Source organism: Gossypium arboreum, chromosome 9 (genome assembly GCF_025698485.1).
Source record: "Gossypium arboreum isolate Shixiya-1 chromosome 9, ASM2569848v2, whole genome shotgun sequence".
Taxonomy (NCBI): domain Eukaryota; kingdom Viridiplantae; phylum Streptophyta; class Magnoliopsida; order Malvales; family Malvaceae; genus Gossypium; species Gossypium arboreum.
Window position 1 is genome coordinate 15857363 of NC_069078.1, and position 21058 is coordinate 15878420.

The following is a 21058-nucleotide window of genomic DNA, read 5'->3' on the forward strand; positions in this document are numbered from 1 at the left end:
TATTTTTTCATCCTTTTGGCCGAAAATCCCAAGGGAGAAGAAAGGGTTCTTGCTCATGGTTGGTTTGGAAGAGGATTAGGAAGAGGTTGGCTATCCTTGTATCTAGATTAAGGTATGTTTGATGTTGTGCCATGAGATTCATGCATGTTTTAGTTGCTAGTTTTAGTTCTAATTAGTCCATGGTTCAAAACTTTGCTATGTCATGGGGATGATAGTATGGAATGAAAATTTTGAGATAAGTAAGGTTAAACTTGATTTGGTATAATCGGCCATATGGGTGTATATGTTTGTGAAAATATATTTTCTTTGTTAACTCTTTACAATCGATTGTAGGAGTAATATTGGCTTATAAGGTTGAGTTGATTCATGATGTTGTATATTAGGATTAAAAATACTTGAGACTAGATTAACTTAATGGTGACAATACATTCGACCTTGAAGCATTAATCGAATATTGGTTGAGGTTTTGATATTTTGAACAAGGATAGTTGTGAAATAGGGTGAAAACCATTAAATTATACACATAAAAATCCAGCAAGAAGATTAAACTACTAAATGTATTCATTTTAGATCAAGACATCAAAGAGGAGAATCAAGCAAAGGCAAAGCAAAGATAATCGAGTAGTCGATTGGGAATCATTTCATCCAATATAAGGTAAGTCATTAAGCACTTATTTTGTACTAATTTAAATGGTCGTAATGTCCAAGTAATGATGCTGAATGGAATGATAAATATATATATATATATACATGTATGTATGTGGTGATGAAAGTATTGAATGGAAAGAAAAGAGGTGAGATGTATTGAGTTATTGCTTTGGCACTAAGTGTGCGGGTGTAAAATTTATGATCACAAATTGGCACTAAGTGTGCGGGTTCAAATTGTATAACACTAAGTGTGCAAGTTTGATTATATAGCACTAAGTGTGCGAGTTCGACTATTAAGCACTAAGTGTGCGGGCTTATTACACATCCTCAAATGAACATACATGCTCTACGTAGCGGCCTTACCGAGTCAATCATGGACAGCAGATGCGAGTAAACACCTTGAGCTCATGAGGAATAGACATTTTATTTATATTTGGAATTTAGCTTGGTAAGTCTTGACCTATGTGGTGATTATACTTGAAGATAAATGCATGCAATGTCATATGGTGTAATGTATGAAATATCAAAGTAGGGCTTGGTATGAGATCAAACCGAAATGCCTAAGGAATTATAGCACGTTTGGGTGTGGATGGAGGATTTTAATCCGCATTAATTATTTTCTCTTATGATATATTATTACTGAACAGCAATATAATGCTTATGGCTTACTGAGTTATATACTCACTCGGTGTTTGCTTGTCGCCTATTTTAGGTTTCTTGGACTCATCCTTTTGCGTGCTCGTGATCGCCATCAAGTCATCACACCGGCTAGAAACTTTTGGTATCTTTTTTGTAGTCGGTCTAGGAGAACATTTTGGCATGTATAGGCTAATATGCTTTGTTGAACTTTGGTATGTAAACTTTTAGCCATGCGAAAATGGCATAAATGTTCGGTTGGATTTAGTTCTCTAATGTTAAGTTGCAAGTCTTGGTAATTCGATTTTTATGCCATATGCCATGGTTGATTATTTTGGTGTTAAAATTCATGATATGGCAATAGTGTAGTAGGGAGATGTTTGACAATGATTAGCCTTTGGTATGGCTAGTCATGATCATAATTTGTGACATGTATGATGAATCACTAGTTAGATCAAAAGGAAATCATGAAATAGGCATAGTTGCTTTAGTAACAGTGTGCTGGCAGCAAGAGTGATGTGAGATTGAAAAATCACTAAAAATAGGGAAATGGAATTAAATAATGAATGAATTATGGAATCGAAGCCCGATGAGTTTATTTTCATATAGAAGAAACGAAGCAACCATATGAGCTGTATGTTTAGAGATATTTAAGTTCTCGCGGGACAGGGCCAGAACTGTTACTGGAGTCCCTGTCCTGACTTTGGGAATTCATCATGAATTGACCAGAGATAATTAGAAGCCATGCCATATATGTACAGATTCCTTTTAGAGTCTAGTTTCTATAGAAACAAACGGCATCAGTATTGAAGCCCTGTACAAGGAGATATCCAAGTCGTAATGCGCAAAGGTCAGTGTAGTCGATCCCTGTAACATGGGGGACTTCAACTAATAAACTGTACTAATTGGCCCGAGAAAAAATTCTAGAAAAAAATTTGTAGATGCATATATGAGTCTAGTTTCGGGGAAAATTTATGGATCTAGATTTCGAATTTCAGAACTCAAGATATGATTTTTAATGCGACCCGTATGCAGATTGGCTGCTTGTCTGGGAAATTTCTAATAAGTGGCTTGAAGTCTGTTAACACCTCGTGTTCGACTCCGGCGACGGTCTCGGGTTCGGGGTGTTACAGATACTGTCTAAGAATATATCTGAGATCCGTATTTTTCTAGGTCTTGCGGGATATTATCGGTGACTTTTTGAGGGGTTTTCTCTTATGTCAGTTCCTTTGACTAAGCTTTTTTGCAAGGGAGTTCCTTTTGTTTGGATTGATGCGTAACAATCGAGCTTCGAGAAGCTCAAGTCTGTTTTGACTCAGGCTCCTGTTCTGATGCAGCCTGAATCCGGTAAGGAGTTAGTAGTGTATAGTGATGCGTCGCACATTGGTTTGGGATGTATACGGATGTACGATGGTAAGGTTATGGCTTATACGTCCCGTTAACTTAAGACACACGAAGGGAATTATCTGACGCATGATCTTGAGCTAGTTGCTGTTGTTTTCGCTTTAAAGATCTAGCGGCACTATTTGTATGATGAGAGGTGTATTATCTACACTGATCACAAGAGCCTTAAGTACCTCCTTACTCAGAAAGAGTTGAATCTTAAACAGTGTCAATGGATTGAGCTGCTCAAAGATTATGACTGCACAATTGAGTATCATCCTGGTAAGACCAATGTGGTGGCTGATGCTCTCAGTCGTAAAGCGATGATTGATTTGAGGGCGATGTTCGCTCGTCTTAGTCTTTTTGATGATGGGGGTCTGTTAGCCGAGTTGCAAGTTACGCCGACTTGGATTGATCAGATTCGGGATAAGCAGTTAGGGGATAAGTCTTTGGGTTTGCAGTTTCGTCAGGTTGAGAGTGACAGTACATTTGATTTTAGGTTGAATAAAGATAGGGTTCTGTGTTTTCGAGGTCGGGTTTATGTACAGAACGATTCTAATATGAGGCTATCGATTTTGAGGGAGGCACATAGCAGTTCTTATGCTACGCATCCCGATGGTAATAAGATGTATTGGGATCTCCGTGAACTATACTGGTGGCTCGATTTGAAACGTAAGGTTATGGATTTTGTTGCTTGTTGTCTAACATGCTAGCAAGTTAAGGCTGAGCACCGGCTACCTTCGGGTTTGTTACAACTTGTTAATTTTCCCTTATGAAAATGGAAACGACTGACGATGGACTTCGTTAATGGGTTGTCCTTGACACCCACTAAGAAGGATTCTATTTGGGTCATCGTGGATTTATTGGCCAAGTACGCTCATTTTATTTCGGTCCGGATAGACTACTCACTGCAAAAGTTAGCGAAGCTCTATATCTCTGAGATTGTAAGACTACATGGGGTTCCTATTTCGATAATTTCTAAATTGATCATCGTTTCACTTTTTGGTTCTGGAAGAGATTGCATGAGGATCTAGGTTCGAGATTGGACTTCAGTACTACGTTCCATCCTCAGATCGATTGTCAATCAGAGAGGGTGATTCAGATATTGGAGAATATGTTTCGGAGTTGTGTGATAGATTTTCGAGGTAGTTTGGAGGGTTTTCTGCCGCCAGATGAGTTCGCTTACAATAATAGTTTCCAGCCTACTATTTAGATGCCATATTACGAGCTTTATATGGCCGTAAGTGTCGTACTCCCCTATGTTAGACCGAGTTAGGAGAGCGTCAAATTTTGGGTCCTGAGTTGGTTTCTGAGACAGAAGATAATGTTAGACTGATTCAGATCATCTGAAGGCAGCTTCTAATAGACAGAAGTCTTATACGGATCTGAAAAGGAGAGATATTGAGTACTCTATGGGTGACTTAGTTTTTCTCAAAGTTTCTCTGTGGAAGAAAGTTCTGAGATTCGGTCTTAAGAGCAAGTTGAGCCCTAAGTTTATTGGGTCGTATTAGATTCTGAAGTGTGTGGGACCGGTCACTTATCAGTTGGAGCTACCTTTAGAGTTAGACTGTATCCATGGTGTGTTCTATATCTCGATGTTGAGGCGGTACCGGTCTGATCTATTTCATGTTGTCTCCATTAAGGAGATTGAGGTTAGACCATATTTGAATTTTGTAGAGGAGCCTATTTAGATTTTGGATCGAGATATTAAGGTTCTGAGGAGGAAGTCCATTCCGTTGATAAAGGTTCTGTGGCGGAATCATGGCACTAAGAAAGCCACGTGGGAACCTGAGGACTTGATACGTCAGTAGTATCCCCATCTGTTAGATCAGGTAAATTTTGAGGCCAAAATTTCTTTTAGGGGGTAGAGTTATAACGCCCTGAATAATTTAGTTCTGTTTCTGTAAATATCTGACACAAGTGTATATCTGCTTCAGTGGTTAAGTGTTCTGGGTGTGTGTGAGGTCTGGGGTTCAAGTCTCATATTTGTTAATTTTGTTATTTTAAATCCTAGCCTTACCCTTGTTTCGTGTGCTTATATAAAATTTTCTGTTAATTTATATCAAAATGAGCCTACTAGTCCAAGTGGTAAGAGGTTGTTATGTTGGAGGTCTTGTGTTTGAATCCCTGCGCAAGCGTGGATGTTAATTTTTGCTCGGTTGTCTGATAGAGTTTCGGTAGAGCTGAAATTCTGAAGGAGTTATGAGTTAGTAGGTTAGTGGGAGAAAAATAGGGGATTATGTTGGCATATATTTTATTCTTTTTTTTTTCAAATTTTAATTAAATTTTTCTTATTGCAAAATTTGACGTTAGTTTCTGCTTCTTCTCCACTTTTCTGTCAATTTCATCTTTTATTCCTCCTCTTTTTGGCTTAATCTTTGTTCTTTTGTTCCCTTCAATTTTTTTTTCACTCTTACTGTTCTTCGCGTGGTTTCGGCGAAGGTAATGAATCTGTAGTTTTTGCTTCAACGGTTTAACTTTTACGTGTAGTTGTTTCGCGGTTGTGCTGGTGGTCTTGGGGCTGGTTTCGCATCAAAACCATAACAGGTGTATTCCCAAAACGTAGAAAACTGAGTTTCGACAAAAGTTAAAAAAGCACACTGTCGACGCCATACGGGCATGTGCCTGGCAGTGTGGTTAGCCGTGTGCGAGGCACGACTGTGTGTTTGATGAGGGCATGGTTGTGTGCAAAACACGATCGTGTAGTGCTGTGGGTGTGGCTGTGTGGCCCACACGGGCTAGGTTAAGTAAGGCGTGTGGGTTTTGGGCTAGATCTAGTGGGCCACACGAGCAAGGCTAGTCTAGGCGTATGGGCCCACACGGGCAAGCCACATGGGCATATGGGCCCGTAATTCTGAAATCTTCTCTAAGGTTACACCGCTTGTTTCGATCGACTGTGGACCTACTGTAGGGCCAGTAAGGGCAAACCAAACTGTGTTATGTGATCTGATATTCTGATAGGCTGCCTTTTGTAGGATTCCGATATGTATATATGTTCTGTTTAAAGTATATATATGCTATCTGTATTTGAGCATGTTATGCATGATATTATTGTATCTGTTATTTCTGTATTTGTGATTGGGGTAGGTTTTGCATATACGGAGGAAGTGATCTGTACGGTGACACTTCGCCTTTATTCTGGCAGCTTGACTGCATATTATTTGTAATGTGTCGCATTGAAACTATATGGTATGTTGGGATGGGTAGGTGTTTTTAACCTCACATGGTGTCATGGGATGGTCGAAGATGGTGTGTAGAAGATGGGGGTAGGGTTCTCCATATCTATACCGCTTATTTGATTCTGTTATCTATATCTGAAATGGACATGAGTCCGAGTCTGTATCTGACTGTATATGATATTTTTGTATGTATTGCATGTCTACTTCTGTTGGGTTACACACTGAGTTTACGAAAACTCACATATGTTTGTCTGTTTTGTTCAGGTAATCCACAGACTTAGATGGATCGGTGTGATGGAGCCTCACGGTGACCACGAGGTCGTAAACTATTTAAGATTATGGCTTTTATTTTAATTTAAGGATTATTTCTGGAAGTTTTGTAATAATTGGACTCTCTGGACTATTTGGTTTAATTTTGGGATCTGGATTTTCGTTTTAACATCTTATTTGTGGCAGTTATCTAAAACATGGTTTTACTAAAACAAAGGTTTTCCAAAAATATGAACGAGATTTTCTAATACAACGGTTTCTATAACTTTCGTCGGAAATTATGTTTTGGCAAATAAATTAATTAAATAATGTTTTTGATATTTGATATAAACGAATAGGACTCATAAAACTTGAATGATTTATTGAAACGACTCAATTTTCAAAACCCTTCTTTGTGGCATCTTCGGATTCGGCCATAACGTTTAGGCCGGGTCTAGGGTGTTACAATTTTCCACTGCAAGATTAAGAATCACTTAAGTATTTTCTGTAAGTAAAATTTATGGTGCTTAACGAATGACTATTTTAGTACTGGAAATGATCTATCAACGCTAGTACTTTCAAAGCGTGCAATTTGAAATGTGAATTCTGGGTTTTAAATAATTGTTTTCGAACTTTGGTTTTTCTAATCATCTATGGGAGTTTTTGCCAAAATTTTATGTTTGCGAAACATGCGTTGAGTTTGTTTAAACCAACGCTTTGAACGAGTTGATGTAATTCTTCAGTATCAAGTCATAACTTTTAGGCCAGGTTTGGGGTTTTACAATACCATATTTCTGAACTTAAACTTTTGAATTAGTTTGAGTTTTTATTTATCAATTATGAAAGGAAAAATATTACATAAAATCTTATATAATGTGTGGAATATCATACTCAAAATACCGAGTTTACGGTTTGGATGAATAATCAAGTCAAAAAATCTTGGGGAAAAAAAAGAAAAAAAAAGTGAGATTCAATAATTTCACCTTCTAGATACATGTTCAGTTGCAACTAGGCATACTAACTAATAGTTTAAAATGAGATATGGACATAAATGTTTTGTTACTCAATTTGGAAGCCTCTTACTAGTCATGCTTCTGAGCATGTGTAAAAAAATAAAGATTTATAAAGCACAATTTAACCACAAGCTCACAAATTAGGTAATAGAATGAAATTTTTACAATAAAATACTTGTAAAAACAATTACTCCAAGGATTGTAAAAACAATAAAATTTGAAATGTAAATGTTGAATTAGGTTGAATTAATTGTATTTTAAGCAAAAGAGAAGAAGCAAACTCATCATTTTGAATACCTTTCTAGTAAGATTCAAGATTATTAACATGATCGAAATTGATTTGCAAAGTTATCCTATCTATTTAACTAAAGAAAACATCTAAAAACACTAAATGAAACTGTAACAGCCCGTTTTTGGGTCAAATAGGAATAGTGGTTTTGGGACCACAAATTCGAAGTAGAAATTTTTTTTATTATTTCTTTAAGGTCTACAGCATAATAGAATAATTGTGTGAAAATTTCGTTAAAAAAATTTATCAATTGAGTGCCCGATTTGACTTGAAGGACTAAATTGCAATAGGTGCAAAGCTTGAATTCTATAAGTTAAAGGTGTCTAATTGTTATGAAATTTTAATTTGAGGTCCTTAAATGGTAATTAGACCATTATACCTTTGGATGGACAAAAATGGACATGGTTAGGTGAAATTTCAAAGTTATGCATTAAGGGTATTTTAGTAATTTGGCTAATAAGGACAAAATTAACAAATAAAAGATGTCCATCTTCTCAATTTCATCCCCCATAGCCAAAATTCACAAGGAAGACATAGCTAGGGTTTTGGCCAAGCTTTCAAGTTCGATTGTAAGTCCGTTCTTATCCCATTTTCAATGATTTTCATATTTTTGAGATCGTTGTAACTTGATTTAGCTATTTCAAGGACTAGTTTGAAAGAAAGTTAAAGCATAAAATTTTACCCATGTTGAATATGTTTGTATTTTGATGTTTGATGGTAGAAAATGCATGTTCGTTGTTAGTTAAACAACGTTTGTAAAGTGATTTTTGATAAAAACGTTAAATAGGGACTTATATGTAAAAGTCTATAAAATGTGTAGAAAAGTGTGAATAAATGAAAAATGTGGGCTGTTATGAGTACAAATAATATTCATCTAGGCTTAGGTTGTGATGAAATTAAAAGAAATTTATTTTATGAGCCTAGGGACTAAATTGTAAAATGTTAAAAAGTTAAGGGTAAAAATGTAAATTTTGTCATAAAGTGTTTTTGGGCTGAATTGAAGAATGTGATGATTAAATAAGTTAAATGTGGTATTATAGATCAAGAAAAACGAAGTTCGGGTCTCAATCGGGGGAAAAAAAAGTAATTAACGAATAGATCCCTTTGGCAGTTTTTGTAACCGAGGTAAGTTCGTATGTTAAATAAGCTTTATTATAATTGCATTTTAAATGCTTTAATACTTCATGAAATACGTAAATGACTCTACGGACACGTTTGACGATGTTTCGACAAGCGAGAAATCCCAATCGAACCTTAAAAATAGATTAGGATACAGGTGACATGTCACTAGGGTTTTATGTTATGTGATCCGGGTGCTAGTCCTGTACATCCTACCGGTGGCTGAGTATACCAACATATGTTGCGGTTACTTGACCGCTTGTGTGAGCAGCACCGTGTAGCTACGTCTTGACTGACAGCTTGTGTGAGTAGGCCTGTTAATGACTCGAGAGCGAGCATATATGTGTTATGAGATAGAGGTAGCAATGGCTACGTATGTGGCACCTTGTGTGTAAGGTTTCCCGAGTATCTAACATTATTATTCCGACCGGTTCATTGGGTATGAAAAAGATGAGAATGAATATGAAATTATTACGAGATGGTATAGGTATGTACTTAAAGCTTATGATTATTAAATCATGAAAGGACGATTTTTAAGGTAAGTTTGTGATGGAAGTGATTTTTGATCATGAGATTATGGAAAATTACATTGCCTTATGTTATATTACTTACATGTTAATGTATGGTAAGGTTTGCTTATTTCCTTCATACGAGCTTACTAAGCTATATAACTTACTCCATTTTATTTTCCATGTTTTATAGTGTCACCAAGCTAGCTCAGATTGGAGATCGTCGGAGATCGTATCACACTATCAAACTGTCATTTTGGGTATCGATGATCTTAAACATTTTGAGTATATGGCATGTATAGGGACTTGGTTATTTTGTTATATGTGTCATCATGAATTTGGCCAAATGTATTGGCTTGTAATTGTCAAAGGCTTGATGTGGTATTTGGCCATGTAACTTGGCTCATTTTGGTTGACTTGGTTGTAAGCTTATATATATTTATATATGCATGTGTGTGCAATTATCTCTTGTGTGATATGGTTTATAATTGCTTGGTAAATGGTTGAATGTGGCTTAATGGTTTTGTTGTTGAATGGTTAAGATTGGCTCATTGCTATGATAGGAAAAATAAGTAAAATTATGCATGTTATTGTTAGCCATATTAGAACTTGTAGAATGCGAGTTTGGTATGATTTGGTTTGGAAAAATATGATGTTGTAAATATGTTGAGTGTGGATGATGAAATTATATGTTCTAACCTTAATTATGGATGTTTGGTTGCCTAAATATGCCATGATTTATGCCATTAAGATTGTGGGTGTGTATGTGCAAATAACGGTGGCAAATGGCTTGGTAAATAGCCTATATTTTGCCCACACAGGTAGGCACACAGGTGTGTGTCTAGACCGTGTGTGATACACAATCTGCCCCATGGGCATGTGTTTTGGTCGTGTGTCCCCTGCACCTTAATTTTGAGAAACAGAATGTTTAAAATTGAGTACACGGGCAGAGACACGGGCGTGTGTCTTAGCCGTGTGAGGGATACAACCTCAAGCACGTGCGTGTGTCCCGGCCGTGTGAAGTCTGCACTTATTTTATGAAAATTTAATTAACCACATGGCCTAGCACATGGGCATGTGACTTGGCTGTGTGACTTCAATTTGTTCATGCTTTATAAAACAGAGAGTTACACGGGTTAGGGACACGGGCGTGTATGACCACACAGCCTACCCACACGGGTGTGTCCCAAACCACACGGGCCTGTGACCCCTATTTATAGCAAAAATCTTCTAAGTTCTGTAAAAATTTCCTGAGTTATCGGTTTAGTCCTGAACCTCTTCCAAAGCATGTTTTGGGCCTGGTAGGCTCGTATTAGGTATTTTATGATTGAATACAAATGGTTTTAATTTGGATGCCAAGTTTATGACTCGATTTGTATGTTTGCTTGTGATGTAAGTCTGGTAATGCCTTGTATCCTATTCCAGCGTTAAATACTGGTACAAAAACTCTTAACAACTTTATTTAAACAAGAATATCAATGATAGTTAATCATTAACTCTTACATAATTGAAGGATTATTGACTAAGTTGATATTGCAAATACTAGACGAAAACTTAAAATGATCTCTTGACTCTCTATTAACCTAAATCTTGCCTCCTAATTTACAACTCTCGCTTTTAAGAAGAGCTCTTGATCTCACTGGCGAGGTTTAACCACCATTTACTTAGTTAAACTCAATCTCCATTTTGCTTAACCTCTAACATCCCAAAAGTTTTCGATTTGACACGTGGCATTATTCCGGTAACAAATATAGTGAATTTTCGAGGACATTGAAAATTTTGTCTTATAAAAGAATTCTTATGAAAATAAAGTGATGTTGGATATGGAAATTAATACAAAGAATTTTAGATGTGGAAATGTGATTAAAGGACCAAAACACAAATTTTGAAAAGTTGATAACAAAAGTGTAAAATTGACCAGAATAAGAAAAGCGAGTTGTTACTGATTAATTGACATAAGAATAATTTGAAATATGTATTGGTGTGATAAGAATCACAATTTGGACCAAATTGGAAGAAATTGAAAAATACATGGACAAAATTGTAAATTCCTTAAATTTACCAAGAAAAGCGAAAAGAAATAATTTTCACCATCCATAGATCCATACTTAAAGGTTATATGTGAATTTTGAGATTTGGTTTTGATAAGTAGCAATTCTTGAAAAGAAGTTTAACTTTAAGTTAAAAGGGAGCAAAATGGTAATTTGATGCCAAAAGGGCACTTTGGTGAATTGTTATTGTAACAACCCAATTTCCAGTGGTGTTGAAAAATGCGGTTTCAAAATCTAATTTTTTGTATATGAGGTTCGTAAATATTAAATATAAATATTTACGAAGTTGGTATAAAAGTATATTAAATTTCAGTCTGGTAATTTTGTTGAATTAATAGTTAATTTAGGTGCAGATACTAAATTGTAAAAGTTCAATTGCTATAGGTTTTTAATTGGCCAAAGGCTTAAGGACTTAAATTACAATTAGCCAAAGGTCTAAAATGTCAATTAAACCATTTTGGAATATGTGATAGTGGATAATGATGGGGAATTGCATTAAGATGGATTAATAATTAATTATGTTAAATAAATCATGATTTAATTAATTAAGTAAGCATAATTAACAACTAATCATGGTATAAATAAGTTAGTGGGGGGGTTTCTATCTTCTTCATTTCTCCTAGCCGACCAGGCTTTGAAATCTAAGAAAAATCATTTTTGAAGCTTTCAACTTTCGGTCCCTGATTGGTAAGTAACTTCAAGTCATTTTCTTGTAATATGTATGTTTTTGAGGTCATGGAAGCTTGATTTAGCAAGCCCATGTACCAATTTGTAAAACTGTTAAAGTTTTTGAAAGTTGTCATTGTTGATTTCTTGAAGAAATTGGTGTTAAATTGATAGATTTTAAGCTAGATTATGAAAAATGACTAGATTGTAAAGTTCAATTATTTATTTTGCACATAGAGACTAAAATGAATAAAATGTGGTTGTACAATTTTGGTATAAATAGGAATTAAAGGGTCTATATTGTATGTAATTGAAGTCGGTTTTTAAACTAAGACTCAAAATTGAAAGATATGGTTATCTCAAATTTAAGGACTAAATTAAATAATATGTAAAATTTTAGAGATATCAAAAAATGAGATTTTATTTTCCCAAATAAATTATATTTTTTGTGAGAACTTAAGTTTGGTTTCTTACCCATAGAACTAATTTTCCCCACTGGAAAGTTAAAGTTTTCATTATGTTAAGATCGTGAATTAGAACCTATTCTTTAAGCAAATTGAAGGTTTGAGAATAGCAGAGAAAATCATGTTGATTGAAAGCGGGAATCAACTAAAATTGATAAGTGAATAACATAGGTAGTAATTTGGTAAAGTTCATTGCTATAAAATCCCAAAAATTTACTATAATATACCTAATTATAACGGCTATATTCAAATATTTTTGCAATTTATTCACTAATCTATTGACTAGTATAGTCATCAATAATTTCACATCATTCACTTCACTAAAAAAAAAACTAATTTGGAAGAAATTTTCAGTTAACTATTCTGTAAATACCATATTTGAATAAATCGATTTTCCTATAAATAACTTCTTTCTTTAACAGTGATACTGTATATCTCAACTAGTTTAAGAAAAATCTGATATCTCTATTCAGAACCCATCTTTACTTATTAACTCATTCTCAGTTCCGACTGCATTATCAATTGTTCAACCATTGAACCTTTTCACTTTCACACTTCTGAACTTAATTAATACAAATCTCATGAATTTAATTGTATATAACTGTACTGGCAAGGGGTAAAGATCGTAAAGCCTCATAATTTAATTTTCATGTATTTACTCATATAACATGACATTTATCATTCTCAAGTATTATAAAACATTTATCTGTACCTTTACAGGTTCTGTTTCATCATAATCAACTTTCTACTCATATAGTTGAGTATCGCTTTTAGCATTATCAAAATTAGCTTGGGTTTTAGAAAAAAATTAACTTTTTGTTGTGCAAACAAATACGTTTTCTAAACTAATTTTTTCAACAACCGAATCAACTAATATTAAACCTCCTATGCCTAAAACAAAATTAAAACTCATTGTTAGGGAAGTAGGGTTGATCCCACAGAGGTTGGTCTAACTAATTTCAAGATTTCTTACAACTAAAGTGTTTCATGGATAGTTTCATGCCACGCCTTTTACTGTCCTATGAAGAACAAAAAGGAGGGTTTAAAGTATAATATAATTAAATAATAAGAACCCAAATATAACAAAAACAAAGTAGAATAAGAAAGTTTGAAATAAAAGTAAATTTAACCAATAGAATGGGCACTCTAGCCCTTTGACATGACTTCGATTTCGATTTTGATCTAATCATGGATTATGGATCCTACTCCACTTGAAGATAAGTTAGTTATAGAGGTTGAGGAATAACCTCAAACTTCTTATCCTTTTATAGTGGTAAATTAACTACGAGAATAGCTCGACAATTAACCCTTGTCAAACATACAACCTTAAGATTAACTCCCAAGGCTTAACTCTTCGACAGTCTTACAAACAAAAAGAATCTGACTCAAATCAACAACCTCAACTGCGTGAGCCATTTAAACTAGATTGCTAATTCCATTGAAGTCACCCAAATGCATCCAATTGAATCCCACAAATTTGTTCTTTGGTAAAATGAAACAATAATTACTGATTGAGTTATTTTTACCAACAATGTACTACTCCAAGCATCGAATAAGGGGCCCTTCTCAAAACAATACTATGAGTTGATTCTATCTTCCCCATAAATTCGAAAAAGTAGCGAATACCAAGGTGAAGAGCGAAACACAATTTCAAATCTAAAAAATCTAACACCGAATTTTGTTAGTCTTAGGCTAGATTAGAATTTATCTAGAAAAATTAAAGAATAACCTAAAAAAGTAGAAGAAGTATTTTATTAAATCTGAAGAAATAACCAAGGGGGCATGTCTCCCTCTTTTACCAATCTAAAACCACAAATAAAAGAAATAAAAGAAACAAAAAAAATCAAGTTTCTTTTGCACCTCACCTTTTTAAGGTTTATAGTCAAATTAACTCAAGCTACTAAGGAGTCTTCTAGTTGTATCCTAACTCCTAACGATAAAAATCTACTAATCATTCACTAAAAAAAAGATAAATCTAATCCTAATTAAACTTGTAACACCCTAAACCTGGCATAGACATTATGGTCGAATCTGGCGATGTCACATGGAATGGGATTTGAAACCGAATATCAAGTTAAAACCGTTTCCGTTCATTAGCTTCTATTTATCTCTCGTCAATTCCAAAATTATTTTCTCGTTTATTTGATTCGTTTGTAAACATATTCCGTAACGGAAGCTTTTAAAATCATGATATTTTAAGAAAACCGTTCGCGTTTAGTAAAACATTGTTTTTTAATAAAATCGAGTTTCTGTTGAGTTTTACAGTTTAAAAGTCCGTGAAAACAGTTAAAATCCAAAATAAAGACAAACAGTGCAAAAGTCTCAAATTACATAAAAAATAGGAAATAGAAACCATAAATGGAATTAAAGCAGTTCAATAGACATGTGGTCACCGTTGAGTCCTCCGCCGCACCGATCCGTCTAAGTCAGTGGATTACTTGTACAGATAAAACAGAAAAGGGTGAGTTTATGTAAACTTAGTGTGTAATCCCCACAGAAGACATGAATACAGTCAAACAATAGTTATCAGTCAAATGCAGTCTAAGGCCTAAGCCTATTACAGATTCAGTTACAGTTTAGGCCTTAGCCCATTCAGATACAGTATGCATACAGTAACAGAAAATCAGTATCCTACCCACCAGCCTCTACACACCATCTCTGACCATCCTTACACACCATGTTGGGTCTAAAACACCCACCCAGCCCTACACACCAAGTCGTACCGAATGCGGCACATATCAGAAATATTGCAATTGAGCTACCAGATAATAGGCATGAAAGCGTTTCAGTACACTTCCTTCAGTAATCAATCATCCCACCCCAATGCAGATGCAACTAAACATGCTCAATGCAGATATATAGAAATACATGTTCACATGCTAGAATTCAGTTATCAGTCATACATACGGATGAGTAAACATGCATAAATTTTAACATGCTCAATACATACATTATATATTCAAGTCAAACGATTTAGGGTCTAAGTAGTGCTTATCGACCCTACAGTAGGTTCACTGTCGACTTGGGTGACCTGTGCAACCCTAGAAAACATTGTAGCTAAATGGGCCCACATGCCCATATGGCTTGCTCGTGTGGGCCCACACGCCCAAATTGGCCTTAGCCCGTGTGGATCACACAGCCTGGCCCAAATTCCTACACACCCATGTGGATTACCCGTGTGGACGCACACACCCGTGTGGCCTATACGGCCTAATTCGATGAAGCTCGTATGTCGCACACGGCCTACATGGCCATCACATGGCTTTGTCTCGCGCATGACCGTGTCATTGACACACTGGCAACCGCACGGCCGTGTTTCGTCAATAGTTTGCAATTTCGGCTTTTTTCGAATCTAGTTTTCTACATTTTTTGGGTACACACCTGGTATTGGTTTGTTGTGAAGCCAAACCCGAGTCCTTCAGAACCTAAGAACAAAATACCCATAATGAAATTAGCCAACAATACTAACCCCTTAAAAACTAAACCGAAATATGTGCACACACACTTACCACCAACACACTCGTTCACTAGCACTGATTCGATCGTTGAATAGAAGCTACTGTTCCACCCCCTTCTCCTACGCAAAAGATATAGCAAAGACTCAACCTTAAGAAATCGAACAACAAAATGCAACCGAACTCACTTACCGATTATCCTGAAATCAAAGGTTCAAAGCACACAAAAGTAGTGATTAAGGGCAAGGTTTGAGAACAGAAGAAAAAGGGTTTAACAATTTTTGTCAGAGTAAAAAAACCAACGAAAAACAAAATTGGGGATTTTTGGTTTCGGAAGAGGAGAAGTCAACGTCAGAAGCAGAGACATATTGGGGAAACTAAAATTAAAATAATTAACAAAAATAGATTTCCCTTAACTTCCCACTAACCCCTTAATCCCAACCACTATAGAATTTAACTTCTACCGAAACTCTCTAAACCAACAGAGTAAAAATAATTATAATCATGCTTGCACAAAGACTCAAACACAAGTCCTCTAGCAAACCCACACTCCACCTAACCACCAAACCAACAAGCCCATTCTGATATAAAATTACAAGTAATTAAATATAAGCTCGCTAAACAAGTGTAAGGCTTAAGTCAGAAAAATATCAAAATTTACCAAAGATAGGACTTGAACTTGAGACCTCACACACACATCCAAAACACCTAACCGCTAAAGCAGATACACAGTTGTGCCAAAAACCTACAGAAGCAGAGTTATAAACTTTGGGGCATTACAAAACTCCTAATAAAATATCTTTATAAAATAAAAATAAAATTAACTATTTAAAATAAAATAATCCTAAAATCTAAAAATCTTATATGTCAATTTTTATTTCACTGCCAAACCTTATTAGTAATTTTACATTTCCGCTTGTATTCTAACACTTTGAACATGTGTCACACTTATATAGAAAATTAATAATGAAAAACCATATTTAGTAACATTCATACCAAAATTCATTCGAATAAATCACAAAAGTATGCAAAATAAGCTCATTATCACCTTCCAGGCTTAAAAATTTGAACTTTTAGGCTTTCAAACTTATTAAGTTGTGTTGAATGATTTGGAGGTGATCCCATTTTATAGTGTCAATTAGTTAAGTAAAAGAGTGTTCTTGTAGAATATAACATTTTCATTTGAATGGTCTACAAAGATTAAACTCAATTAGTCATTATTTATCTCATATTATTGTAAATTAATTAGAGATAAAACAATCCTTACAAAATTTGGTTTTTTTTATCTAAAGGTCTTAATTTATTGATTTATCTTTTAATTAATTTAATTGGAGATAAACAATAATGCCACTAAATTCTAATTGGTCCAATATTTCTCCTTCTATAATAGTAAATTAGTGTTTTTTTTAATTGGATGATAAGTTCTTAACAACTATTGAATTTGTTAGTATTGTTCCTAGTGCTAGTAATTTAATATTTTACGGTCTCAATTGACAAGATGGCCAACCTATTCATCGATTTAGTCCATTACAATGGGTTAATTTTTTCGAGTGAGATAAGTGTTGCATTTGAATTAGAACATTCTATTAACATGATGTATAAGAATGACGTGATGTTGGAAGAAATTAAAAGGATGATTCATATGAAAATTTAAGCTGGAAATAAAAAAAGTATATCTAATCGAAAGTATAGATTTCTAAGATCTACTAGACGAAGTATTTAGTATTATGTAATGACCTTTAATGATGATGATGATTATGTCAGGATGATTATATTTTTGACACCAACAAAGTGGAAATATTGCACTTGAGTTGTGTGCGAAGCTAAAATATGTTCCCCATGGAAACGAAGTTTTCAGTTATCTAAGTACATCAACAATCCTGCTTCTGCAATATTATTAAGATATTCCTTTAAATTTTCTCAATGTTAATATTAAAACTTGAGAATGGCCACAATACATGAATTGCATCAAATGTTAGTGAACTCATCATTTCTAGCCTCAATTGAACTATTCACACAATATCATCTTGAGATGCTTCAACCTCTATAAAAGATTCCTTCGATAATAACTGACTAAAATTAAGTTATAAAGTCTAGTAGCATGCAATCTCCATTTGATGCTTTCACCAGATCTCAATTATTTTGGGCATGATGTCAAAGAAATGAGCTCTTTAGTGATTCTGAACCCAAAGTCGAAGCCACACTCAATGTTGAAGATAAGGATGGTAATGATTCCAAGGATAAGGAAATTCCAACTATTGTTGTCCCTCAGAGTCGAAATCTTCTTGTATATGAGCCTCCATATTTTACAAGGGCTGTCAACATTGATACTTTTCAAGAGCATGAATTTCCTGAATATGCCCATCAAATCTTATATTTGAATTTACCTATTTTTAAATAGAGTAGTTTTTTTTGTTAGTCTACAATTTATTCCAAAATATGTCATACTTAAAGCAATAAAGTACTATAACATCAAAAAGTGGTAGATTAGAAGATGATTTAATCTACATCAACCAAATATGCATATAAATGTGCAATGTAAGGTGAAATATACAAGTGGGGCATTTGAACAACATTTTTTTAAGATTAAAATTTTTTTGAAAAAATAGAAATATGTTTATCCACATACATGCAAGGTTGCAAGGGTATCATACGGTCCTTGAAAATTAGACTAAAAATTTTATCACTACATTGGTTAAAGCAAATTTAGTGATATTTATTTTAGTTTTAATTGTTGAGATGTTTTTCTGATATGGATATTTCACCTTGTACAAGAAAGCGTGGAAAGCAAAGAAAAAGCTAGTTGCACGATTATTAAATGTCATAACAATCTACATAGGTGGTTATTTATGGTCGAGGTGAAAGCGTGGAAAGCAAAGAAAAAGCTAGTTGCACGATTATTAAATGTCATAACAATCTGCATAGGTGGTTATTTATGGTCAAACAACTCATTCTGATACGATTGTTGGAATTGAAATGGTTCATACATATTATTGGTATTAGTTCGTTAGGAAAAAACAAATATTTTGTCGAGTATTTTAGACATTAGAGTGATGTATCCAAAGGTTTATGTACTACAAGCTGATGGTTCAAATAAACAAAACGTTTTAGTATGGAAAATACAATAAGAAATTACTATTTTCCCTTGTATAAGATGGGAATCAAAACATAAAAACAATTGTGTTATCCATCACTAAGAATAGGACAACAGAGGATTGGACACTTTTTTTGAGAAATTTGTGAAAATTTATCCAAGATATTACTAAGATATGCTTGATATCTTATTGACACAAGTTTATCAATGTCGCGGTGAGGTGTCAAGGTAATGTATGAAATCCACCACAAGCATATCATGTTTATTTTGTTTGGCATATTGCCTTAAATTTCACAAGGGAGTTCAATAATAAAAAAATTATACCAACATGTTGCAAATATGGGTACATAGTCATATTTTAAAAACTTTCACATGTAGACTTGTGGTTGTTTTAGGCTACATTTAACTATTTTGCATTGAACAAGGTTTGAACTTGGGAAACCTTGAGTCCATCAAAGATTTGAACTAACATGTACATTAAATGATGGTGAAAGTAATTGGCTTGATAAAATCCTAAAAGAGAAGTGGGTGCAATCATATGATGAGAGTTATGCTATTGTTATATGACAATAAATCTGTTGGAACATTTTCAAATATTTATAGTGTTCCAATAACTATAAATGAATGGGTGTAATTAATCAAAAATTATATTGTTTGATTTTTGAAAAGAATTATAACTATTTAAATAATTTTATTTGAATAGTTATAATTAAACTAATAATTATGTGTTTATTTTAAAGACATTATTATTTAGAAAGACAACTATTGATGAAAGATGTTTTTATAAAGAGACATGAAAATTCCTATAAATAGGAATGAGATTTCATTTGGAAATCATACCATCAAATTCTAATATTCTTTCTTTCCTTCCTTCGTTTTCTAATATTATTAGATTATTCTATAAAGTATTACTGCAGAAATCCTTTATAGAAATTGAGTTTCTTGTCATACAATTGCTCAGTGTGTAGTGGGCTATTCTCGTCAGTGCAAAACACAAATAGTCATTGGCTTCATTGTATCCTCGAGGTTAATTTTCTTGGAACTCGTTTGCACACCGAAGATAGGTGAGGGCGAATATAACCTTAAAGACAGTGGCTTGATACACGCCTTGGAGCCTTGTCCTATTTCTTCTTCTGTTCGAGTTCCGTTCGTGTGTTCAAGATTTTCCTCACCGAAGATTTGTACTAACAATTTTAAGGTTATATTTCATGATGACTACCACAACTCATGAAAGTGGAACACTAAGGGAGTTGGCTTCCAATTTTGTCAAACTTGATCAGTTTGATGGTGACAATTTTCGACGATGGCAAAAAAAGATGCACTTCTTGTTATCAACTTTGAAGATTGCTTATGTTTTGGATACTCCAAGACCTGACGAGACTGAAAAAAAATCAGTTGCTGCAACCCGAGAAAGACAAAAATGGGACAATGCTGATTACATGTGCATGGGCCACATATTGAATGGTTTATCTGATGGTTTGTTCAACACCTACCAAAATGAGGTCACCGCTAAAGAATTATGGGACAAATTGGAGACAAGATACATGATCGAGGATGTTATAAGTAAGAAATTTCTTGTCAGTCGTTTCAATAATTATCAAATGGTTGATGGTCGCTCATTATGGAACAATTCGTGATATTGAAAGATGTGAATCAATTCAAGCAATATGATATGAAAATGGATGAAATGATTGTTGTATCTTCCATAATAGACAAACTTCCTCCATCTTGGAAAGACTTTAAAAGAAGTCTAAAACATAAGAAATAGGAAATTTCTCTTGAGGCTTTGGCAATCATCTTCGTATTGAAGAAGAATATTGAAAGCAAGATCAGAATCTAAATTTTGAAAATGCCAAAGTGCATGTTACGGAGGAAGTACAGACTACTAAACCATTCAAGAGAAAGTTCAAACAAACTGATAGAGCACCTAAGTTTAAAAAGAAACAAAAGGGCTCATGCTATCATTGTGGTAAGCCGGGACATTTCAAGAATGAATGTCGATTTTTAAAAAAGAAATCATCTTCTAAGGTTGATAATAACGAAAAGTTCGTTGCAATGATATCTGAAATTAATATGGCTCAAGATGATAATACATGGTGGATTGATACCGGAGCAACCAAACATGTGTGCAAAGACAAAATCATGTTCACAAAGTTCACACAATGTGAAAATGACAATGTCTTATACATGGAAAATTCTTCCACCGCAGCAATCAAAGGCAAAGGGTCTGTTGAACTACAATTCACTTTTGGAAAGGTTTTAACCTTAAATGATGTATATTATGTACCACAAGTTAGAAAGAA

At 34.3% G+C, this 21058-nt stretch overlaps 1 protein-coding gene across 1 annotated transcript; it reads left to right on the forward strand.

The window, feature by feature from the left end:
- The first annotated feature begins 2990 nt into the window (after positions 1 to 2990).
- LOC108455463 (uncharacterized) lies at positions 2991 to 3380 on the forward strand. The gene has a single exon (XM_017754017.1). The coding sequence runs from the start codon at positions 2991 to 2993 to the stop codon at positions 3378 to 3380; it is 390 nt and encodes a 129-aa protein (XP_017609506.1).
- The last annotated feature ends 17678 nt before the right edge of the window (positions 3381 to 21058 follow it).